Here is a 26039-nt window from a genome sequence, read left to right as displayed (position 1 = left end):
ATTATTCTTATTACTATACCTAATACTGAGACGAGACCTCAGGACAGAGACTGTAAGTTGACTTCTATTTCTTTTATCTATTCTAATTCTTATTTCTAATACTTTCCGATGATTCATCGTCTTTGATTTTTAATGTAATTTTATGAAGATATACTGAGTTCAACTTTATCACTATTAAATGAAGCTTAAAGTATAAATTCTTTTAGTATGTAAATAAAATATCAATTATGCAGAAGTATATATAGAATATAATTATTGTTAAATAGGAGTCTATATATCAAGACCCGTTATTTTATCGGGTGGCCCATTGTTTGAGCTCTGATCCACAATCAGGTATACCTACTATTATTTTCTATTTATTATGTATATATTATTGTAAATAGATTTGTGAACTTTTCATTTTATTGTAATAGTTCTATTTGATATATTCTCGTTTTCAAGACGTCGATGTAAGGGAAATAACTCGTATTTTTTCCAAGTATTTATTGCAATGCTCAGTATAACGTGTAATACTTTTATGATCTATTATTATAAAGTAAATCGTACTTAAATTCATCATGAACATCATTATAAATGTAATATGTTTGTTTGTTTTCAAAATACTTATAATTTGTTATTGATATTTTCAGGTTTTATTTATGTATACAAATAAAACATTCAACATGACGGTGTAAAATAAAGGATCGAACCTTAGACACAGGAGTTCTTCTTTATTACCAAAGAAAACCATGTTACAGAAATGGCGCCCATGTAGGGACCCTGCATTCTATTCCTTGTGTGAAGTTTCCCGTGTGTGTACTGTGGTGATTAACTCAGTGACTATTGTTCGTGGTACTGCTGGACTGTGACAATGTCGGAAGTAGACTGCGATGACGGGAATATGACATACTACGACGTCTAAGATGTCCATGGACTTACCGGTACTATAAAACTTTTAATGTAGTGATTTGTGTTTACATGTATATTTTGCCTTGCCAGTAGAAATACAGAGAGTACGTGCCAGTAGAAATACAGAGAGTACGTACGTACGGTAAGGTTGTAAAGTTACCCTTTTTGCACTTGTGTTATTTTTTCACCTCTGTTCAGGTACACCTGTATATTTTTTTGTTGTTGGTTAAACTGCAGCTGCATATTTTTTTACAATGTGAATCATCAGTTTATTTCATCTGATTTTGTTCAGTTTGAAAATTTTCAGTTGAACTCATTTTTTGTTCAGTTTAAAGTTAGGAACCGCGAGTAAATTTTGCATGCTTGTACTAACACCTTCCTTTCATTTCTTACTCTCTACTTAATTCTGTTTGACAATGTTGACATTTGGACGATAGTAGTATAGTGTATAACGTATGTCTATAGAACCGCGTACAACAGTTGAGCATTGGGTATCATTAGAGATTGTTCTATCTGACGTATCCGTATAAGTATCCGTATCCGTATTCGTATCGAGGTGAGAGAGGCATCTCGATCCCGATGTCTAAACTATTTACTAAAATTTCCATCGTTATTTGTTTGGTTTTAAAGCAGCCCCATTCATTAAAGAATAGCATATGGTATTTTTTCTAATAAAAAATGTATTAAGCTGCTGTAAAAGTTTGTTACTTTGCTGGAAAATTAAAAAAAAAAATAGATAATGAAATTCAATAAATTTGTATTTGATTTCATTATATTGTTTAAAACTTTAATTGCAATTTTGTTTAAAAACATTTATCGGGATCCCCCTCTCTCCCTCTTAACATCAGGACATTTTATTGATTGATTCTGTAATTTACATTAGATGACATAAACTTTAACCCCCTCACTCACACACTAAATGCAAAAGACGTTGATATCCACACAATCAATAAAACAGTATAGCAGTTTTCTAAAGAGAATTTGCTTCCAGACCCTTACCAGTATATGCTTAAAAATGCCAGTCCCCCCCCCCCCCCCCCCGGGAACACACACAAACTTTCATAGCGTCTGTTGACTTTCTTCATTCTTTTTTTTTCAATGAACTATTTGACAAATACCTGTATGTCTTCCCTTCCCCTCCCCAGTTGAAATTGCTACTTTCGGGCCTATTCTCATACGCCTTGATTTTGTTTTATATTTTGTCCTTTCAGCAGTAATAACTTGAAAAGACTTCATGGCGACAAAAATAGGTAATGAAATGAAAATTCATTTGTTAAATTTGATTTTTCTTTTTAGTTCTCTTGTTGTCGTACATGTGTATTATAATTCATGGTTTGATATAGAACTGTTTCAAAATAGGGTATTCATTATCTTAACTCTCTTTTTATAAAAAAAAGAAAAGAACATTAGACTAAAAAATGCCAAAACAATAAATTTATCTATTTCTTCTATGCTACCTTGTCCATCCAGCTGATTTTTATTTATTTATATATTTTTATTTTTTTTTATTTATGCATTTTGGCCCAGATTGGGACAAGTGTGAGTCAATTCAACACGCAGTTCATAGAATTGAATAGAAGAGGCTGCTTCAACGTAGCAGAGAAATAAAAAAAAAACACAGAATAAAGGATAAAATTTATACAAAACATTTAATACATGTAGATAAAATAGCAGCATTTTTTCAGAGTTTTGATCCCGCTTGTACACAAAGAATTACAGTCATCTAATTTCAATAAATAAATCATTTAAGTAAACTTTAGTCAATATGTATATATATAAAGTAATGTATAAGACATAAAAAAATTTCTCCGTTTATCTCCTTTTGTCGACAATTGTTAATTCATCCTCGACAAAAACTGCGTATAATTGCATCACTTTCGGAAATCGTAGTCCTTTCTCAAGCTCTCTGGAATTTCGGATACGGCTATCACCTAACAATTTAGGGAATTTAGAGTCTTCAAACCACCCCAGAATTGCCAGTTTTCCAAAGCTTTTCTGGAGATCTATGTCAATCAAATATAATCAAATGATATACAGAATGTTGATAATGATAAAAAAGAAAATGAGGATGGAAATTTTCAGTGACCCCCCCCCCCCCCCACACACACACACAGAGTATTCAGTATGGTCACCTTTTTATTGTCAAAGTTTTGATAAGGTGACTTGTCATTTTTTAGTTTAGTTTCTCCCTGCCTCGGCCCAGCCTCCCCCTTCTCCACTTTGTTAATCAATTTTAAGTGTCTGCTTGATGTAGACAAACTTATACTCATCTAGAATGTTTGATCTCTGACACCTCGTACAGTTAAACTTTGTTAACTCAAACCCTTGGATATATCGAAGTTTTAATTGGTTCAATCAAGTTTGAGATAACGAGCGTTGACTGTATGCATTATGGGGAATATGTCTTGTATTGGTAAAGGTTACTTCTAGAATGAAACAATAATATATCCTGATATTGTGTGTGTGTGTGTGAGGGTGTGTGTGTGTGTGTGTGTGTGTGTGTGAGAGAGAGAGAGAGAGTCCCTTTTTGAACCTTTTTTTTTTTAAATTTTTAACAATTTAATAAAAATATACATAATTTTTTTTTTTACTAATTTTATTTTTTAAAATCCTTCCATAAAATGATAGGTGAGAACAGCATCTTGATACGTTTCATTAGAAATATTACTATATATCTTATTTTCCAATGAATGAGGTTAAAATCAAACAAGAAACGATGGAAATGTTACCCAACGGTTAAATCATCGGGACCGAGATGCCTCTCATACTTCGATACGTATACGGATACGTATACGGATACGTCAGATAGAACAATCTCTATTGTTGAGTATTAGTATACTACCTGATCAAAAGCACAGTCAACGTATATTTCGGGTGTTAGATGAATTTATTCTGGTCAGTCCGTCATTCAAAGTTCTCGGTAAAGTGTATATATTTAGAGAGTGTTTGGTTGATACACAAACTCACCTAGATAGTATTATACTGTCGGTTATACATGTAATCGTGTCTTTTCTGAAGCCTTTACCTGTGTTTACCTGAGATCTAGATCAATCGCGAATCGTGTTCAGTGGTTTGTATATATGTGTATTTTATAAGTTAGAATGAGACAGTAGTAGTTATTGTAGTGTACATAGTAGCATAATATTTTGAACGTTTTTTTTTTATATAGCACACTTTGATACCATTAGTTTGTGCAGAGTCAAGTTTGTGTAGTGCTATTAATAGATTTAAATTTCCAGTCTAGACGAGTGTTGTCGCGGAGATCCTCACGCTTGAGCAGACACACCTTTGATCACTGAAAAATTATTTGCCCTTAGTTTATTGCATTTGACGAGTTATCTTTCTTAGAACACTTTATTTCAGGAATACTAAAATGTGAATATTTCAGTTTAGTTACAATAGCACTTAGTGGTTAGAGGTACTTAAACAACAACATGTCATCAGAAGAAAGTGTTCATTTGAAGAAGAGTGAAGACGGCACATTGAATCAACAGCAAATACAACGCATGATTAACTATTTGTCTGAGCACAGATTATAAGATCTTGACAAATGATGAGTACCAGCTATTGAGGACACCTTTGGACCAAAGCACACCCACTGCGGAGGGTGGAGCTAGGCCAAAAGTTCGAAACCCATCAACAGTCAAATTCGAACCTCAGGAACACAATCAACCATCACATTCGGATACATGCTCAGGATTTGTGTTTGATTCATCGACTGTTCGTCCTCGGTTTTCTGTATTTTCTGGAGAGGAGAAAAATGAGACAGCATTTGATGTTTGGAAAAGTGATGTACAGTGTGCTCTCAAGGATGGTGCTTGTGCAACTCACATTATCCTCCAGGCAATTACATCCTCCTTAAAGGGTAAAGCTAGGAGTCTACTGCTTACATTACCCACAAATGCAACTCCTCAGCAGATATTATCCAGACTGGATGGAGTCTATGGGAACATCTACCCCAGTGAGAAGCTGATTCAGCAATTCTATGCTTCAAAACAGGAGGAAGGGGAAACTGTAGTGGACTTTGGCATGAGATTGGAGAGCATCTTACAACGATGCATTGAGAGGAAGGCTATCAGTAATGATGTAAAGAATGAGATGCTGAGAACAAAATTATGGTCTGGGTTGAGTGATAACAATCTCCGCAATGCGAGCCGCTACAAGTATGACACCATCAATGACTTTGAAACACTGAGAAAGGAATTACGTACCATCGAGCTTGACATGAAGTTATCAGCACCATCTTCATCTTGAAATGACAAGAAGAAACCACAAGTATCCAAAATTGGAGACAAAGATTCCTCTATGGACCTGATCCTTAGAAAACTAGAGGCTATGGACAAAAGAATAGGAGACATGGAGCGAGAAGTTAAGACATCAAAGTCAAAGGATTATTTGCCTCCCAGAACGGAACCAACTTATACAGGAAATTACAATTTTTTTTTTATTTTTTTTTTTTAAATATTTCTTTCAGCTTTCATATTTATATCAAATACGCATATATCTTCACTCATGTGCATATTAAGAATACCATATACAGAGTACATTTACATACATAGATATACATTTACACACAGACACTTATGTGAAAATTGGTTTAATGAGGAAGAAGAAATATAGGAAAAAGAGGGAGAAAGCAAAAAAAAGTAAATAATAAATAAATAAATAAATATAATAAAGAAGGGAGCATAGTATTTTTTTACATTAAGGTGGTAATGAGCAACATTCATTCCTTAAAAAAGTTGTATACATATAAATTATTACAAAATTACAAATTTTCAGGAAACCGCGGGAGTTATGGCAGAAGTCGAGGATCATCATATCCAAACAGAGGAGAATATAGAGGAAACTGAGGATCCACATACCAAGAGGAGTATATGGTGGATACCGTGGTAGAAATTCAATTTAAACCATAGAAGCCACCAATGAGGGACAAATTGGCGGCTTTATGGAGGAACCTTGTCCCACTGAAATCAATTCACAAGTTTTATGCATTAGATGTGGTCAATATGGCCATTTGGACACAAAATGCCATATTAGACTGGACCATTCAAGACGTCAACATGGTTTTATTCCACAAAAGACTTAGAAACAAATATTGAGACAAAATACAACACTTGTCGGGTCATCTAATGAGATAGAAGTGCAGATACAAGGTGTGCTGACACTGGCGCTCATCGATACTGGATCTGCTATGTCGACTATAAGTCGCAAATTTTATGATACCCATCGCAGGTATGTTAAGGCAGTACCCAGATCATATTTCGGCGAATTTAGACTTTTTTCGTAAAATGTTACATTGATAAATCGGAAAAGTCATAGATAAAACATTTACTTTTATAATCCCTTGTAAAGACGTCACTGAGTCTTAAGCTGTAAGAAGCACTCCACTACGACGTCATCACGTGACGTCTATAAATAGAAAAACTGCCTTAATGAAAAAGTGAAAAGTTCAACACTACCCCGGAGCTAATTCATTTCTTTTAGTGAAAATTATTATGTAAAAACATCACTGGGCCATGAAAAGTGCTGCTAGAATCCTACTCTCCCGACACAGAAAAAAATATTCCAAAGTTTCACATGAAACCTTACCAAAATTTTTACATTTTATACATACGATCAAGGAATTGTTATCAATTCATGTTAACCAAACAATTCTAGCAGCACTTCCCAAGTACTATAGAATACAAGCTTTCGATACAAACAAAAAATTTGTTTCAAAGTATGCGGCGTAGTGTTGAACTTTTGCATCTTTGTTGTTATAGAACGACAGAGGAAAGGCTGATCGGACTTTCAAAGCACTGCCTGTGTTCATTTTAAGAAAACATGATAAGAATATATCAGCGTACCTGATTCTTAATCTTTAATTCCTTATGAATCACACATAACATTCACGGTATATGCTTTAAAACTCCCATTTCATCTATTTGTTTACATGAATTCTTGTCACGTTTAACTTCACTCGGCAAATATTTGATCAATAGTTATGACGTCATGGGTTTGGTATTTAACCCCCGTGCTAAATACTTAGCTATTTATATCACCCAAAACGACAAGATTTAGTTTATATTATGTTTTGAATGATTCCATTCATTTCTTTAACCTGAAATTAAACTTTAAATATAGATATTAACCCTCTGGCTGCGGGAAGGACATAGATGTCCTTTTACCGTTCGCTGCGGGAGGGACATATATGTCCCTGGCGACGTCATAAATGTTGCGTGATTTCTCTCTAGTTTTATTGAGATTTTCTTTAAGGTTAAGATCTAGTAAATAAAAGGAGCGTACAGATTTCTCAAATTTGAGAAATAAATTCCTTTAATGAAGCTTTATAAATATAGCTTGGTCAAATAAGGTGTTTCGGGGCATAATTTGTAGGTAAACAAGACGAAAAATCATATATTAAACTGTCATTTTTATTGAAAAATTAGGAAAATCAGTCATGAATATGGGAGTTTTTTTCCATATCAGACAAATTAAATGTATCCAGATTGCCTACAGTCTCTCAGAAAACGGTAATTTGTATGTTCTTGGCCTCTTCTTTAAAATAATATTAAATTGAATATAGGTTTCGGGATTACTTTTCACATGATCTCAAATTGAATTCCAGGAAAATACTTTATTTTCTACATAATTCTATTACAGCCGTAAAGTACGGGAAAAAAGAAAGTTTAATTTGATTATGACGTCATAATGGATCTAGCATCAAAAATGCAGTCTAAAATCATTTGGCGTATTCGACTGGTACTTTTTAGATGAGTAAAAATAAGCTCCGCCCACCTGCGCAGAAGGAAAAAATTACTAAACGGAGATGTACCAGTCGAACAGGAATTTGAATAAAACTTCGAGCATCTTTAAAATGAAAGTAAAATACGTCACTTCCGCTTTCAAGAACGATGGATACCGTAGAAAAAACAGGATCTTTTTTAATCGTTGGAGACTCTGACAGCAGCGATGAGGAAGAAAGTGATGAAGAAGGCATTGAATCTTTGTTATTGCTACATTTGTAAGTGTTGTATTGTTACCTTGTAACAGCTATTGGATCTTATTCCGAAATTCCTCCGACACTTATCCCTTAATTTTACGAATGCCAAAAAAATATATAAAAAGAACGGATAAAAGTGGCTAGGGGCAGAGATTTCGGTTTGAAAATACATTCAAAACAGGATTTTTGAGTGTTAAAATTTATAAATAGTAAATAAAAAAAAAATAACAGTTGACACTCTTTCCCTGGAAAACGATGATCACCTGTTAAGTTGGTAAGATTATTCCAGGGATGTATATAGTATATATGTCCCTGATTATATGTAGAAAAAAAAAGAAGCAGCTGCACCCCCTTTCCAGGCAATAGGGTTTTGTGTAGAGTCAGGGAAAATTGTTTTATCTGCAACTTTTCTATTCAATTAAACCACAGATTCGAAGCCTGTTCATTCATTTTCAGATGTCTAATTTGGATACTGATCAATAAAATCCTAAACTATTACTAATTTAACAGTATTTAATTTTCATGTACTTTTAGCTCATCACTAAAGAAGTCTATCCCACAGAAGAGACACAGACAAAACAATTACACAGGCAGTGTTGCGTTGCACTTTCGTGTTGACGAATTCAAAACTTTTTTTAGAGTTTCCAGAATAAGTGTGGAATGTCTCAGAGGTAAAATTTCTGAGATTTGTGTAGAACAGGGTGTTTCAGGGATTCTATGCAGACATTCTACAGGAGGATCGCCACAAATACCTCTAGAAGATCGCCTTTTAATATTCTTGTGGTACATGGCTAGCCTGGATAAATATGCAGCCATAGCTGACAGATTTGGTGTGAGCGAAAGTACGTCCTCCTATGCAATACGTAATTTGATAACATTTATACACGATTACCTGTTGAGTATAATCATTTTATGGCCAACGCCTCAAGAGCAACAAGAAATGAAGGATATGTACATGGAATTAAAACATTTCCCAGGTATTGTTGGAATGATAGATGGAACACACATTTCCATAAAGAAACCATTGATCAGAGGGATAGACTACTATAATCGTAAGGATTATTATTCCATTGTTCTGCAAGCAGTAGTTCAAGAGGATTTAAGATTTACTAACATATTTGCTGGATTTCCTGGGAAAGTGCACGACGCTCGAGTTCTACGGCAATCACCACTCTTTCAGAATGGCCCAGCATTATGTGGTGAGGGACATTTATTAGGGGACTCTGCATACCCTAACATGTCTTGGTTATTAACTCCCTTTAGGGACAATGGTCGTCTTACAAATGTGCAGCTGCATTACAATTATACACACAGGAGTATACGCAGCACGGTTGAAAGGGCTTTTGGACTCTTGAAAGGACGCTTTACTAGACTGCAACATATCAATCAAAATGAAATGGAGGGCATCGTACAGACAGTTGTTACTGGATGTATTCTGCACAATATTTGCATCATAAACCATGATGACTTTCAAGAACTTTTGAATGAAGACCCAATACCTCAACAATTGCCAGGCGCAGAAAATTTTGATGAGAATTTACTTTATCAAGGATCAGTGAAGAGACTTCAGATAGCAAGAGCATTGTAATCTCATTCCCAAAATAAAAAAATACATGTACTAAATGAGGTTAAAAATGGACAATTGTCAGTTTTGTATGGGTTTTTTTTTTTTTGGTGGAAAAAGAGATCAAAACTTATTTATATTTTTACTCCATTTGCTATTTTCCTTCTATTTCAAGTATGTATTAAACATTTTAGAATGATTTTTCAGTGTACATCCATTTCCAAGATCATTTTTCATTTGATATGTTCTTTAAGCTGGTAGTGTTTATTTTCACTTAAACAATCAAAGTTTGATGAAAAATAATAAAACCTCAAATATTTTGTTTGAATCTTTTAAATTCTCCTGGTTCAAATCAAGGGGGCAAAGATCTTTACAATTTAATTAATATACATATTTAAGTCTGTGCAGAAGCAAAGCAGGTTCTTTTGTGTGCCTCTCTTTCAGCAAATTACACTTGACCATGATTTCTGCAAATTAGAGACCTTAGTCATCTTTCTTTACATCAAAGTGGAATTTGAACCCACAAAGTAAGGTTTGAAAACTGAAAAAGAGAGGTTTACTGATCTACTTATTTTGCCATGCAGGCAGTATTATCAATGTACATTGAATCTTTACAAGTACATACCCAAGTACTGGTACAACAATAGCATACAGAAATCATGGATGACAAACATTTTAAGGTCACACCAACAGTTGATGTGCATAAAACTTAATTGAGACTATCAGGACTTTTTTTCCATTCATTTGCTATGAGAAATTAAAACTCTGAAAATGGCATAAAATGGTAATTCTTTTAATAAGAACAAAAACAAAAAATGGCACAAGAAAATGTAATCTCTGATTGAGCAAAAACTGTAAAAAAGAAAAATTAAAAAAAAAAAACATAGAAAAAATTATACATTTGAATATCTTATTCATATATAAAATAATATAAACAACTGAATTGGAAAAATCACAGAAATATAAAAAAAAATGTTGATTTTTATATATGCTTTCCAGCATAAAATAACTGTCAATCCAAACAACACAAATGACCCTAATGGTAAGGGATCTTTTCTGACTAGAATATATAGCAAATATTTCACAGATTCAATAAGTATGACTGCTAAAATCTAGTAAAAATTCAACATATTCAACCCGAGAAACAGTTGCCCTGTTGGCCACTTAGCTCTGTACTCTGCTCTTGCGTGTCTCAGTAGAGATGATGGGACCATTTCCAATGTATTAAGATTTAAGTTAACCTGGCCCACCAATTCATTGGCTATTTCTGCAAAAACATGATAGTCCAAAACAGTTTCCATATTGCATTCGACATCACAATATTTGAGAGTTGGAATTTTTTCTAGAATACATTTCAGTTCTCCAACAGTTCTGTTATCACAAAACACAAGTTTCAAAACCAGTAACTTAACAAGTGACAAAGAACACAGTAACTGAAAAAAATTATTCTCTAAACAAAATCCTTTCAGGATAAGATTTTCGAGTTTTTGAAAGTTCACATTATCAAATAAGTTGATAATTGGCTGTACATCACTGGTTTTCTGTCCACCATATAGACCAATTATAGTCACTTTTTTCAAGTCTGGCATCAACTTCATGCCACAGTCATTTGTAAGTGCACTGATGTGAATAATCATTTCAGTTCTTGTGAGGTAGACCAAATTTCTGAATTTTTTGCAAACTAAATACAATTTACAACTAAGATCATCCCTTTCAACAAATTCAAAAATAGTCTTCAAAATGTGCAGTGGCAATTCACAAATTTTATAGGAACCTGAAAAAAGAAAAGATATTGTTCATATAGTCCCTTTCAAAACATGTATTACATTCTATTTATTTTTTAAAATTTCCAAAAATTGTCTTAACAGGTCATTTTTTTCTTTAGCTCGCTCATCTCTTTTTCTCTCTCGTTCCTCCCTTTCCGTTTTGCGCTGTTTTTCCATTTCTATTACAACTTCCATCAACTTTGTACCTGATTCTGAAGTACTATCTAACTTTCTTTTTTCCCGTCGTCTGCATGCTGACGAAGATAAGCTTTTTTTGCCGTTTCCTTGACAAGTTTCAGAAGCTGCTTTCCTCTCCGTGTCTGAAGTGCTGGAGTCTGTATCTGGCTTGAACTCATTCTTCTCCTCTTGAGACGCTGACTGAGAATTTTCAACTTTGGTACTAAATTTTGTTGCTGTTGAAGTATTCACCCCAGAGCCTGATAGGAATGATGGATTCACATCATGACGTTTAGACAAAATGGCATCGATTCTTTCGAAATACTGAAAAGTTTTGCGTTTCTGTCCAGTTTTGGTTTTATTATCCCTAAGAGTTTTATGAGACGCAATCAGACTTCTCCATTTACCTTCCACTTTGGTCTGAGAAAATTTAAATCCAGCATTGTTTAATCCCTCTGTAATTAATTTCCAAATATCTTTTTTCTTCCTTCTTGGGTCTTCCATTTTTTCTTCATGTTCTTCATATAGATCAATAAGTTGGTCTGTAGCTTCTCTACTCCAACTCAAAGAGGTAGAAGCAGAGATATCTTCAACATCACCTGAAAAAGATAATTCACTTGTGTAAACGAAAAAAAAAAATGGAGCTTTACTTTCATGGTTTTTTTTCAAATTTTCATCATTTAACATTAAACAATTACAGGAAATACCAAATTTTTTAAAATTTCAATCATATAATTTGTACTTGAACAGTCTTCATGAAAACTTTTTAAACTTACTGGCCAGTAGGACCAGTGAACTTTCTAAATTTACTGGCCCACCAAAAATTATACTTGCCCCCTTCATTTAAAACAATGACTGCTTTAAGTGTTATGATTAAAATTCTGGGTTTTCACTTTACTTACTTGCTTCATCCTCATGAAAATCTGTACATTCTGTTGCAACTGTAGATGTCTGGCTTTCCTCGTAATTTTTTCTTATTTCTGCTAGTAATTCTTCATCTGGAGATAAGTGAATTATGATAAATAAATTTAGGCAATGAATAAAAGTACTAGTATTACATCCATTTAAATGTCAATCTGGAGTTCTTTATGCAGTAAAATACAATTTATACCAGCTAAATGCTTGAAATCAGTGACATGAAAAAAAAAAAAGATTTTCAATTGGTTTAAACTCAATCTATCAAAGTTGTAAATTTCATTTGTCATTTTTCAGTTTAATCTAAAATACAGTAACTATCACATTCATTTAGAATTAAAATTTACCCCCATTCTCTAATCTTTTTATTATGTTTTGGTCCAAAACTTGAGAGAACGTGAATCCATCTGGATAACTGAGCTGAACTTCTTGCCAAAATCTACAACAAAATGCAGTGCAGTGAAGAGTACAATATATTTTTTAAAATGTAATAACTAGGTACACATCTTAGATCTAGGATAAAGCACCCAATCTCCAATTCTTCATCTTTCAAAGCTACGGATATGTGTTGCATTTTTATTCTTAATTATTCATTTGATTTAAATATTAAACCCCTGCAACACTTTCTTAATAACTAGTGGAAACACATTTTCACAGCATCTTTTCATCACAAGTATATATCCTTCACATCTTCTCTAATCTACACTATCTAGATAAATGGAAATTCACATGAAGTAAACATCTACGATACTGTAGTTTTAAGAATAAAAATTCCTTATATGTTACAAATAAATGATGTTTGTCAAATTTCCTTCATTGATGCTTCTTGTTTTTCTAAGTGTGTCAATTTATAGATTTAATGATGAAAGAAAGTGACGAGTACATAGTGATATGCATTCACACATAGCGAAAGGTTCCCTTTCACTTGGAAGTTGGAGGAATTTCGGGCTAACACAAACCAAGTCGTCCAGATTAAAAATTCTGAACGTCTGTGTTTCACAATATGCTCAGAAATTTTTCATTATTTACTCCTTTTACAAATAAATATACTTCATTTGTAAATATCTTTAAAATATCACAACAAATAACAAAGTTTAAAATACTCACGACTTGTGCGCTTCACACTCCGCCATTTTTTTCAATCACGTGATCTTACTCATCGCGCTTTTTTCTTCGATGAGATTCGTACTCTACGGATTTTCGTTACTCATCACAAAATACCAGTCGAATAAAAAATTATCTAAACAATTTTCCGTTACTTCATAAAAACGACCAGTCGAAAACGCCAATTTACTAGATCTTTACCTTAATATTATTACATTTTCAAAGCATTTTTTCTAAAGTTCACGTCATACAGCTTACTATGACGTCACATTATAAAGGCAAGTAGGATATCTCTGGGCGTAGCCTTAACATACCCACGATCTACAGGATATTCCTCTGCAGCCAGTTGATTGACTAGTTACTTCAAGGAGGTCAAATATATTCTGGGAAGTTCCCATATTGTAAACTGACATGTCCATAAATTGAGTTACTGTCTGATTGTCAAAGTATCAGACAAGTATAGGAAGGATTTACGCAAAGTTTCTATCATTGCTTTCATCACAGGCCAAGGAAAATGGTCTTATCCTGTAATCATGAACTACGTCTTTGTGAAGCTGAGGAGCAAGGGCGTTCTTAACTATCACGGTAGTCTTTGTGCGGCCACAGGCAAATTTTAAAGCAGTGTTGATGTCAGGAAACGTGGACTTGCAGAGTTTGGTGTCTGCAACAGCAAAAGGGATGTGCTCCGCAATAACAATAATAAAAATTCTGCTTTCAGCACCCTGAAATGGAAATTATTTTGTCAAAGGTCAACATGATGAAATATGCTTCATTACATCATTTTTTTTCACCGTTGTCAATCTTTGTATTTTTCATACAGTCTTCAGAAATATGATCTTCGCCTTCCACACCTTTTGTAAGCCATTTTTGGAATTCTGCTTCCTTTTCACAAGAATTAAGGCATATGTACTTGCAGACGTATCTTTTCTTTTTTGACCTGGGTGGTGTATTTTTTATGCTTAAAAAACTCGTGACTATAATAAGGAATGCCATATTTCTTAAACTTATAACCATTTATGAGCCGCTTATAAGTATATTGTCAAATTTTGCTGCAAAGTCAACTCATCAATAGTTCATATCTACTTGTCACTTACTACTGTGTATTTCTAATATTTCCAAACCTGACTTGTCCGCTCTGTTAATTAACTCTGCTAATGAGAATCGAAAGCAATTACAATCCCAGTAATCACTTGACACCTTGTTGATTACCTGTTCAGCAGCAAAAAACGTGCTACAATTACTCAACTACATGCAATATTTATTATATCATACTGAATGTTTTATACAAATAAATATTACAGTGAACCTTAATTGCGCGCATAAATTCTTCGCAGTCAATATTTTTTTGGAATATCACCCGTCGTCAAGCAATGTAGATTGTTGCTACGCTGGAGTGCGTGGCTTCATTATTCAGCGGGTAATAGTAATTTTTAACAAATGTTTCTCAACAATTCAAACTCAATTAATTTACTTGAAAGTATAAAATAATTTAATAAAGGTTAAGAACTCACTGCGCATGCTATCTAGAAGAGAAATTACAAGTTTTTTCAAGCCTTTTACACGTAAATAAAATTCTTAAAAGGTAGAAAAAATAAGGTTTGCAGGTTTATTAAATTGTATACCCTGTATTAGCTATTCTTCATTATATACATGTAGCTTGAGTTAGCCACTAAAACCTTTATTTTTACATACCTAGATGTCTTCATAAAACCGGAGGTGCTCTTAATTATGGACCCAGAGAAATGCTGCATGATAGCATATGTTTGCTGTCAATTGCATAATATTTGCATTGACTTAAAGCTTCCTATACTTGAAGAGGACGAGTTTGATGGTATTACTGATGCGGACGGAGACCTTACCTATCAAGGACCTCTGAACGATGGCAAAGCAGTGAGAGAAGCGTTGATTCGTCAGCGCTTTTTGTAAAAAAAAAAAGAAATAGGTGACATGTAAACTTATTTCTTGCATACATGGAAAATTTCGAATGGATTTGAAAAGAGAGAGGGACACAAAGAGTCAGTCGAGTGTGTAATTTTATTCAATACATAAAGATTTATTTTCAATTATCTGTTAGTGATGCAAACAGCTCTAACAACAAATCCGTTCCTTTTTCAACACTTCCATTTAATTTTGTCAAAAGTTCAATCTGCAATTTGTTTTTTTGAAATTATTGGTCAAAAACTTGGCACTGTAGCTCATAAACGTCATCCAGAGTTCTTTTCCTTTTAAGCTTGTTTTTCCTGTAGAATAAATAATACTACACATTGTCAATGTAATTTTATGATTTTACACAGTTGCATTGTTAACAATTTTAACTGTTTTTTTTTAATTCAAAAAATAACTTCAAACTAATTATTTCAACGTACATAAAATCAATGACAACAATATTCATCATATCATCACGTCAGATATCTTTGTTTGTAAACAGGACACAAGCTCTGTTATTGCTAGTGTTTATGTTTTACCGGGTGTGTTCAATTTGTTTAGTCTGCACACATCAATAAGCATAAAATGACAATACTGGTAAGTTTGTATCTATCTTGAGTTTTCTGGATTACAGTGTTCATATTTTTCATTTATAAACAACAATTTCTACTTATTGGGGCTACTGGAACAAGTACTCCGTCGATATTTCCATTCCAACACGATTTATCGGATATTACAAATTTAAAATTACAATTAAATTATATAGCGTTGATGTTAATTTGTATAAAAGAAATTGTTCAGTTATTAACTGAATTTTGAATTCCCAACAGTTTTTGAAATATCCACTGTGCCTAGCTTAAAGCTGAACACGACTCGTAAATAGGCATACGCCATTTTCGATATTACTATCTAAGATATCAGCACCAAGGTATACTCTTCGCATTCGTTACACCTGACTGCTTTATTGTCACGGGTATTGGAGTGGAATGGCGACCCGTGTTCGTGCTGGTTATCTTGCATTATCTTTGTTTACATTTTATTGCAGTTACTGACGTGTATTTGTGTTTGTTTGTATACTGCACTGACCTGTGCAACTGTTGTAAATCTCTTTGGTATCTTACTCTCCTGCATTAGAAGATGCACACAGTTATTTTTGTCGCTACCAAGTGCTGTATAGCATACGTCCGTCTACACCGGTGACAATTGATTACACTGAACAGTGACCAAGTGAGTGTCTCTATATATAGGGGCCCTCAGATATAGCGTTAGTACAACCGAATATGGCGGACAGAATCTTTTTACGAAGCGTGTTCAGCTTTAAGCCATATAAAACATCTGCAATTTAAACCTAAAATGTTTCTTGCAAATTCATTTCAGATTGATTCATAGCAAAATTTGAACAAGGTCAGGGCCATAGCAACTGTTTCAAAAGTATGTGTTGGAGGGGGGGGGGGCAACTTTCCAAAATTATCCGACACCCAAAAAAAGCTAATTTACTGTCTAAATCCTGGAATTTACCAGTCCTCGACCTTACAACATCAAAATAAAAGGGGGAGGCAACCAGCATCTAGAGGAAAATTTATCATAGAAAAACACTTCACTCCCCCCCCCCCCCCAACATCCCCGCGTTCTACGGGCCTTAAGGTCTTTTTGTAGATGATTAATATAAAACAAAGCTCTATGTGCATGCCAGTACTTCGGTACTTTGATTTAAACAGATCAAACTATTTGCGCAAAATAATCAAATTCTCACGTTTTAATAAAAGCAAGGTATTCGTTTGTATTGAAATTACCCAGGTGCCTTAACGACATTTTCTACTTCCATCCCATTCTGTGTTTCTTCCTTCCCCTGTGAAGCCAGCGATTGTATCGGAGACTGAGACAATGTGGGAGCATGAACTGCGGCTTTTTCGGAATTTATTGAGGTCGGTGTGGAAAGCCAAACGTCCTCAACTTTTAATAAATCCACTTCTGTAAATGCATTATTAGAATTTTAAATCAGAAGCAGGTTTGCATTTACTTATTGTTCATGGGCAAAATATGATGGTTTTGATGTGGTAATGTTTTAAGCGATTGAATTGATAATACATGTATATGTATTGTCACAGAAAATATCAAGTTAAAAGGCGAAAATATTCCTCAAAATTGAGGGGGAAACTTGTTTATTGATAAATGCACTGAAATCGCTAGGAAGGGATACCGTCGACTATTACATGTATATAAGGTATCTGGCTTTACGTTATCTAACAGAAAAAAGAGGAGGGTTGAAGAGTATTGTTAGGGGATAAAATGTACCTGAGACATCAATGTCCGTATCTACACCAGTTGTAATGCCTTCAACAAAAGTCTTTCCTATTATTGCTAGGGCTGGGACGATACTGAACTTAGCCGATCCGATACATATCATGATACCTTAGGTGCAATACGATACATATCACGATACATTTAAAACCAAATAAAACTAGAAATTTTTTTTTAAAACATTTAATTTGGAACATAACAGTGTATGAAAATAAACTAATTCAACAAATGAACTGTGAATTCAAGTTTCTTGACTCAAATTACAGTCAATTATATTAAAATTAATCAGAAATCTTTAGTTAATTTAATATAATCCGGCGTGTCTGACGCCATTTTGACGCTTATATCTTGAATTCTGTATCAGCAAGACGTTTGTACTTTATTTGTGTTTGTTTAAACGTCTTGATGATACAGACTAAAGGACTAAAAATTTCGAATTCTAAAGCCCGGACATTTTTGGAAATTAAAAAAAAGTGCGGTCAGGTATCGTGATACTTAATTAGATGAATCGATCTGTAGATCGTCAAAGTGAATACTGTGATGCATCGGTGCACCGGTGGATCGTCCCACTCCTAATTATTGCCACAACATGAAAACAGGTACTTTTTTGAATTTTTTTTCTTACCGCCAATTCAAATAGATTTTAAAGGATTTTAAAAAAAATACATAAAATAACAAGTGATCATAGATATATAAAAAAAAAAATCGTAAATTTCATGTCTATTATTTGTTAACCATATTTCTAGACAAAAGGCATTTCATATTCATATTTAAATTGAATGTAAAAAAAAAAAAAAAAAAAATTTAATCCATTTACATGCAGGCGCGTAGCTGCCTATACGCAAGTGCGTACACATGCTTAATAAAAAAGGGAGAGAGATTCAAAGAAAAATCTTATTACCATTCAACAAATATTCGTGTTTTGAATTATCGAATTATTTTTGTGTCATACTGTTTCGATTTGTAATTTATATTAACATGACTGTAAAATAAATAAGTTTCCATGGTAGTATTAACTTTGCGTTAAAACAAAAGCTAAATGGCATTATTTTTTATTTTGTAAGAAAATGAATGAAATATTTGTTAAAACCCAGGAGCTTCTGGGCCCTCATCAGTAGGCATGTAGTTTAGGGAGGAGGCAGGGGATGGCTTACCCTTCTACTTATTTCCAAACTTCACCAATTTACTATTGAAAACGTTCACTGAAAGGGTGATCTCCCACTTTTTTGTTGCGGCTACGCGCCTGACATGTGTGCAAAATTTAAGAGAAAATCTACGAGAAAAGATTTTTTTCATAAACTCGTATTAAATAATTTGGATTATTTTCAAACAAAAAAAAATGCGATTATTTAAGGGTATACACAGCATGTAACAACCTTTTGGCTGATATCACTGGTGTTGACTGCTGATGGAGATGGACCGCCTCCCGCCTTACCCCTCTCGCGACGGAACTCCGCCTCTTTTTTCTTCGTCTGGGACGACGATATGTTTACAGACCTCAGCACATGACCTTTCTTGACATCTTAAACTGTTGATTCTGTCGCATTTTTTTTTTCAAAAGTTAATGTCTCTTAATTAAGTAGTATGCATGTAGTATACAATGATTAATTTATCATTATATTGTGTGTTGTTTGCTTATAATTTAAAATATATTTAATCATATGATTTAATCATGTGTAAGACTAGCCTGCGATTTTTATACGAATTATTGTTCGGCATATAAGCTATTTTCAACACACCAAAAACTATAGATCCTCCACTTCTTTTTTCAGTTATTTTGTCAGCCCCAGGAAAAAGGCATTTTAGTTTATGAAAAGAATTAAGATTGTTTCTCTCTTTCATTAACCTTTTTCAGAAAGGAGTGACATCATGCTGGTAGAATGTTATCATGTACGAAAGTTTAGATTCACTCCTTGAATGTCTCGAATGATTGATTCGAGGTTATTTTATGACGCGGGTATAACAAAAAGGGTCAAGGACATGATACATTTTTGTAAACATGCAGAACATTTGATACTGATTGCCTTGAATGAAAGAAAATTGTTGTATTTATGGAATAATATTTACATCTGAACACTTGAGGTGAGTGAAAATGAATACATGTGTATTATGAATTGTAACGTCTTTTAAGCATCGTCAGCATCAAAGGGAAAACCCAGTGACATTAGCCTAGGCCTAGATCTTACTCGGAACTCCGTTTTTTTTTTCAATTGAGATGGATTTCATATAAATATTTGATTTTTGTCAAGATAAGCTGGTACTTGCACATCAAATTAAAGCACTTGAATCAGAATATCATACACTCTCAAAACATAGGGAATCGTAGGCCTATGTATATAACCACATAGGCATATATATTACCATAAAGACCACCTCCCTTGTGAAATTAATATAAAGTCCTGGAAAACTAAAGTTTGTAGACATGAATCAAATCAACAACTATTTCCTTTGAGATATTACACTTGACTTCAGTTGAGATACCTACAGCTAGCAAATTTCCTTCCAGCATTTGTTTTTCCTTTGATTAGTGTTCACATATGCATCCTAGTGGGAGGCAAACAAAATGGAACGATTATTTTCTACCTCCTCCACCAAAATTTCAACCTCCTTTGCTGAAAAATTCTTTTTTCTCTCTTTTTTTGATTTTATTTACAACTTCGTCTGCCATTTTTTTACTTCCGGTATATTTACGTACTTCGTAAGTTGCGCATATTTACGACAGTTCTAAGTACCTTTCGTGAAACGGTCTTAACTTAGTACGTAGGTACTTCATGTACTTAAGTTCGTCGTAACTCGCTAAGTAGTACGTAATTTACGATGCTTTTGTGAAACGATACCCTGGTCACAACAGCTTTTTTCCCTTCCTAAAACCTGCTTGCTCTTGTCTTATTTTGGCATCGACTGCAGATTTAATTCTATCGATTATTATTCTGCTGAAAATCTTACTAGGTGTTGATAGTAAGGTGATGCCCCTCCAGTTATTACAGTTAGTTAGACTCCTTTCTTTGGCACTTTGAACCATGTCGTAGGTATTGTATTATTATTCCAGATCTTGGTGAATAACGGGTGTAAAATGTCAGCTGCTAGGTTTGGATCTGCTTTGAATAACTCTGCTGGAAGTTGGACATTTCCAGGTGCTTTGTTGTTCTTAATGGATGTTATTGCTTTGTGTATTTCAGCTTTAGATGGTTCCTCAGTTTCAATCTCTAAATCAGTGTCAGCTTTTTGTAGTGCCAGCTCGTTAGGCTCTGGGCGATTCAACACTTCTTCAAAATGTTCTCTCCATCTTTCATCTTGTTCTCTTTCAGATGTAATAAGGTTGCCTTGCTTGTCTTTCTTAGGCATGTTTGTTTTTCTTTTCCTTCCACTCAACTTTTTTGTTATTTGATAGAGATCTCCCATTCTTTGTTCAGAAGCAGCTTTCTCAGCTCCTCTTGCCAAACCGTCTATAAAGCTTTTACGATCTTTTTTGTTGTTTTCTTTAGATCTCTATTACAATTGGAATATTGTTCTCTTAGTCTCTCTTTTATTCTTTCCGAGTGGGTGTTACATAACTTAGTTTTAAGGTCTTTCCTTTTATCAATGATTTCCAAGTATCTGGTGTAATCCATTCCTTATGCACCTGCCTCTTGAACCCTAAGAGACTTCTTGCTTGTTTCACTGAACAAGTTGCAGATTTTACCCCAGTGCTCGTCAACCACTTCCTCATTCTCATCATCACCACATTGCAATACCTGAAATCTATTCTTGGGCTCTAATCTAAAGTCTTGTCTCACTTTGTTTTCTCTTAGCTTGCCTGTATCTATTCGCCTAATGTTGCTTTTTGGTGCTACGTTCATCAGCTTGAGCTTTATGTTGGCAGTAACAAGGTGGCGATCACTTCCAACATCAGCAGCACGCTTCACTCTTACATCCTGTAAAGATGTTTTCCATTGATAGCAATGTGGTCGATTTGGTTTTTATCTCTCCCTCCAGGTGACAACCATGTGAGTTTGTGTATCTCCTTATGCTGGAACAGTGTACCACCAATGACCATGCTGATGTTTTCACAGAATTCCTTGAAATATTCGCCATTCTTATTCATACTTCCACAGCTATCCCTCCCCATAACTATTTCATAACCGACATTTTGCGTCCAACTTTCGCATTAGGATGATTGCTACTCCCTCATGATGTTGATTGTCCCTTTCTTCCAGAGTACACAATAACGTTACCTGTACTGGCAATATTCTTCCCACAATTTGTCCATCTACACTCACTTATGCCTAGTACATGTTACCTGTTTTCCTTCATCTCTCTCAGAAGTTGAGCCTGTTTACCTGTTTCATACATTGTACGTACGTTCCAGAAACCGACTCTCATTTTAGTTCGTGCTATCAGTATACTTCTCGTGTGGACAGTTTCCTGTCGGGTTTCACTGTTCACAGTCAAACATGCAGAATTCTGCTGGTACGCTGAAGACTCGACGTTAGTAGAAATATTTCTAGTCCTTGTTTCCGTAATAGCTTTGGTTTCAAAGGAAGGGGAGATTACCCCCTTGCCCAAACCCCAACCTGGAGGACCAGGGTAATTTGTTTATGGTTTCCTTCCACTAGATCTATGGCTTTACATGGCTGACGAGTCTAGATCTGCCTGTGTTTTTACATTAGAGTTTATCTTCTCCTAGGTAACTGCCTTACCCGGCTTACGCCCTTACCTGAGCGGATATCTGTAGAGTTTACTCCTTAGCCTTTCCTTCTCCCAAAGGTAACCACAAGGCAGCGGTTTGTTGCCATTTACCCATAGCTGGGGACAAGGATTGCAGGCACCAGGGCATATCCACACACCGGTGGGCCATGCATGCCGTGCATTTAGGGGCGTAGTCTCCTCCAAGACCTCGTGTTTCTGCTTGGGGTCACAAGGTACCCAATTTCCATCTGCTACCTCGAGGAGGATCCCATTTCTGGGCCACATAGGTCTAACTGTGGAGAGGCTGTACCTGGCAGGGAAGACTTACCTATTTTACTTCTTTTTCACAGTAAACTGCAAGCCAGGGGTGGTGCTGAAAGCGAAAGTGACAAGCACAGGCACAGACAACACACACACTGTGCGCGTCACACAGCCATTATAGCAGACATTACAAGAATATACATGAATATAAATAAAAATATTCTTCTATTCGTTTTATAGAAAGAGAACTGGATAAAAGTATAATATTGACTTTTGAATTTTCCAAAAGATCTAAAAGAGATAGAAAATTAATACACTTTTTTCTTTTCTTTTGGGAAACCAAGAGGAAAGTTAATAAGAAGGAGAAAGTGATATGTACATGCATTAATGTGATGACAAGATAATTCTATTCTCTAGATTTATGTGTGATTTTATGAATTACTCAATTTCTTTTTAATAGTAAACTTAGGTGACATACAAATTCGTACGGTAAAAACTTGTTTCAAATAATTTACATATAATACGTATCATTTTCAAGTAAAAGCTGTCATTTTCATCTTATATTTTCTACAAATAAGTACTCTGAAGCTGATATTGGAAAGATGCTGGAGTTCCTCATTGACTTTTAAATACTCTTTGGAGACCAGGTCTTCCAAAATTTGTTGGAATTTTGGTTGGTCCTAATCATGCTCCTTTATTGGCCGACCTGTTTAAATATTCCTATGAAGCTGTCGCTTTCCACTCGATATTCGGATACATCAAAGACGTTTTATCAATTAAACGAAAATTTAAAAAAAAACATTACTGCCACTCATATGGCGACTTTAACTCAAAACAAGAGGCCCAGGGGCCACATCGCTCACCTGTGCACTACGGCTACGAAAAAGCAGAAATCAGTTAAGTCTTGAAAGGTTGAAAAGTTTAAATATAAAAGTGGTTCCGGGGGGGGGGGGTTATGAATTGAACAAATTTGAATCTACATTATCTGAGGATGCTTCCATTTAAATATGACCAATCATGGCTTTGCTGTTCTTGAGAAGAAGATTTTTAAAGATTTTTCCTATATATTCCTATGTAAAACTTTGATCGCCCATTGTGGCCCCACCTGACCCCCGGGGGTCATGATTTGAACAAACTTGAATCTACACTATCTGAGGATGCTACCATATAAATATGACCAATCATGGCTTTGCTGTTCTTGAGAAGAAGATTTTTAAAGATTTTTCCTATATATTCCTATGTAAAACTTTGATCGCTCATTGTGGCCCCACCCGACCCCTGGGGGTCATGATTTGAACAAACTTGAATCTACACTATCTGAGGATGCTACCGTATAAATATGACCAATCATGGCTTTGCTGTTCTTGAGAAGAAGATTTTTAAAGATTTTTCCTATATATTCCTATGTAAAACTTTGATCGCCCATTGTGGCCCCACCCGACCCCCGGGGGTCATGATTTGAACAAACTTGAATCTACACTATCTGAGGATGCTACCATATAAATATGACCAATCATGGCTTTGCTGTTCTTGAGAAGAAGATTTTTAAAGATTTTTCCTATATATTCCTATGTAAAACTTTGATCGCCCATTGTGGCCCCACCTGACCCCCAGGGGTCATGATTTGAACAAACTTGAATCTACACTACCTGAGGATGCTTCCACATAAGTTTCATATTTTCAAGCACAGTGGTTCTTGAGAAGATTTTTTAATGATGCCATTAATTTTTCATGAATTCTTAATTATCTCCCCTTGGAAGAAGGCGTGGCCCTTAATTTGAACAAACTTGAATCCCCTTCACCCAAGGATACTTTGTGGCAAGTTTGGTTGAAATTGGCCCACTGGTTCTGGAGAAGAAGTGGAAAATGTGAAAAGTTTACAGACGGACAGACGGGCTACAGACAAAATGTGATCAGAAAAGCACACTTGAGCCTTCGGCTCAGGTTAGCTAATAAAAAAAAAACATTACTGTGTCCTCTACATCTGTTTTATATTTGAAATTTTTATTGACTATAGACGATAAAGACCAACTAGCAATTAAAATGTACAGAAACTAAATGACTTCATCTTTTCAATCCTCAACTTTCTTTATGTAGTAATATTCCGCTTTCAACTTCATATAGTGTTTGTGTCTACCAACTTACTCGATACTCAAAAGCATGCTCTGCGTACGATTAATTTTTAAAGCGGGACAGGCTACTCGTAGATAAGTTGATGTTACGGGAATTTAAATAACCTCAATTTTTTAAGTCAGGTGAATTCAGAGGTAGATATAATGACCTTGTACGCAGATATATCCTAACACTGAGCACTGAGTCTTATTTTGACCGACAAATTTCATACCAATTGTTTTTTCTTTGTTTTATTCTAAACTCGACCACAAGGTTCCATCTACCTGATCAATACACTATACACAAGGCTCATGGCGGATGTTACTGATCTTCGAGGGATGCTTTCTTCTTCTTGGCTTCTATTCCACCTCTCGAATTTCCAGGGGGTGGGTGGGTTGTGTTTTATGACCTGTTCACGGATTAGTTTTGACTTTAGGTGTTTTTTTTTAGATTGATTACGCTTCGTTATCTTCATCTTTTTTACTTCAGTTTATTTGTGTCATTTTTAGTTAATTTTTACCATTTTCCTCACTTATCTCCTTATGGGTATTTTGGAAAGTAAAAACATCAAAGGTCTTTGTGTCTACTTTAAAAACAGCATAAAAATGACAACATATTTCAAGTATTAGAATTGCTTAAGTCATCAAAAACAACGTATATATGCATTCTCATTGTGCTTGTTTAGTTCGCAACGTGTATTAATTCCAGTTTGAGCTTGTCCCTTATCGGGGTTGACTTGTTGTATGACTAATCATCATTCAGATTAGCGCTCACAGACTTCTTTTACTCAGAACATCCATTTTGTATATTTGATTCTAAATTTTCTATGTAGAAATGTTACCTACATACATTTGATAAAATTTTGATTTAATATTTATACTGGTAAACCGTAGAATTCTTTCTATGAATATTATAGAGTCAATTAGAAAGTTTTCGAATCAAGATTAATTTTCGTTTTCAGTTTAGTTATAAGTAAGCAGATCTACTCCTTTTATGCCCACCTTCGAAGAAGGAAGGGCATTTTGCTTTGCTGCTGTCTGTCGGTCGATCCACCAACAGTTTCCGTTCATTTTCTTCGCAGAGGTTGCATATACTTAAATAAAATTTAGTATACAGATTTATCATAATATCTAGGTCAAGTTCAGTTTAGGGGACGATATAGCAATTTTTGACAGAGTTATGCCCCATGGACTTAGAAAAATTCCAATTATTTGCAGTTTCCGTTTATTTTCTTCACAGAGGTTGGATATACTGAAATGAAATTTGATATACAAATTTATCATAAGAATATCAAGGTCAAGTTCAGTTTAGGGTACGATATAGCAATTTTTCACAGAGTAATGTCCCTTGGACTTTTCCAATTATTTGGGGG

At 34.6% G+C, this 26039-nt stretch overlaps 4 protein-coding genes and 1 pseudogene across 6 annotated transcripts in view; 2 read left to right on the top strand and 3 right to left on the bottom strand.

Annotated features, from left to right (window-relative positions):
* The window catches only part of LOC133199050 (uncharacterized), a 269846-nt gene that overhangs the window by 16930 nt on the left and 226877 nt on the right, over positions 1–26039 (bottom strand). The window lies entirely within an intron of this gene.
* LOC133198282 (paraneoplastic antigen Ma2 homolog) lies at positions 3289–5142 on the top strand. Its single transcript, XM_061334400.1, has 2 exons — positions 3289–3301; positions 4421–5142. The coding sequence occupies exons 1-2, from the start codon at positions 3289–3291 to the stop codon at positions 5140–5142; spliced, it is 735 nt and encodes a 244-aa protein (XP_061190384.1).
* LOC133198766 (uncharacterized) lies at positions 7644–9647 on the top strand. Its single transcript, XM_061334766.1, has 2 exons — positions 7644–7894; positions 8408–9647. The coding sequence occupies exons 1-2, from the start codon at positions 7785–7787 to the stop codon at positions 9459–9461; spliced, it is 1164 nt and encodes a 387-aa protein (XP_061190750.1). The 5' UTR covers positions 7644–7784; the 3' UTR covers positions 9462–9647.
* LOC133198281 (uncharacterized) lies at positions 10279–17732 on the bottom strand. The gene is made up of 5 exons (XM_061334399.1): positions 17621–17732; positions 17119–17296; positions 12643–12734; positions 12283–12378; positions 10279–11979 (listed from the first exon to the last, which is right to left on the bottom strand). Exons 1-5 carry the CDS (start codon positions 17730–17732, stop codon positions 11267–11269), a joined length of 1191 nt encoding a protein of 396 aa, XP_061190383.1. The 3' UTR covers positions 10279–11266.
* LOC133198765 (uncharacterized) lies at positions 15429–20439 on the bottom strand (annotated as a pseudogene).

Source organism: Saccostrea echinata, unplaced genomic scaffold (genome assembly GCF_033153115.1).
Source record: "Saccostrea echinata isolate AGI-Se365-2 ecotype Australia unplaced genomic scaffold, CSIRO_AGI_Sech_v1 ptg000033l, whole genome shotgun sequence".
In the NCBI taxonomy this organism is placed as follows: domain Eukaryota; kingdom Metazoa; phylum Mollusca; class Bivalvia; order Ostreida; family Ostreidae; genus Saccostrea; species Saccostrea echinata.
Note: the sequence above shows the minus strand (reverse complement) of the source record. Positions and strands in the feature narration are given on the sequence as shown.

Coding starts and splice junctions, on each gene's coding strand:
- LOC133198281 (XM_061334399.1), bottom strand. CDS start 17,732: ATGATATGTATCGGATCGGCTAAGTTCAGTATCGTCCCAGCCCTAGCA. Junction 12,735..17,118: donor AATGTCGTTAAGGCACCTGG/GTAATTTCAATA, acceptor ATTTTGTTGTAG/ATTTTGGCAAGAAGTTCAGC. Junction 12,379..12,642: donor AAAAAGATTAGAGAATGGGG/GTAAATTTTAAT, acceptor ACTTATCTCCAG/ATGAAGAATTACTAGCAGAA.
- LOC133198766 (XM_061334766.1), top strand. CDS start 7,785: ATGGATACCGTAGAAAAAACAGGATCTTTTTTAATCGTTGGAGACTCT. Junction 7,895..8,407: donor TCTTTGTTATTGCTACATTT/GTAAGTGTTGTA, acceptor ATGTACTTTTAG/CTCATCACTAAAGAAGTCTA.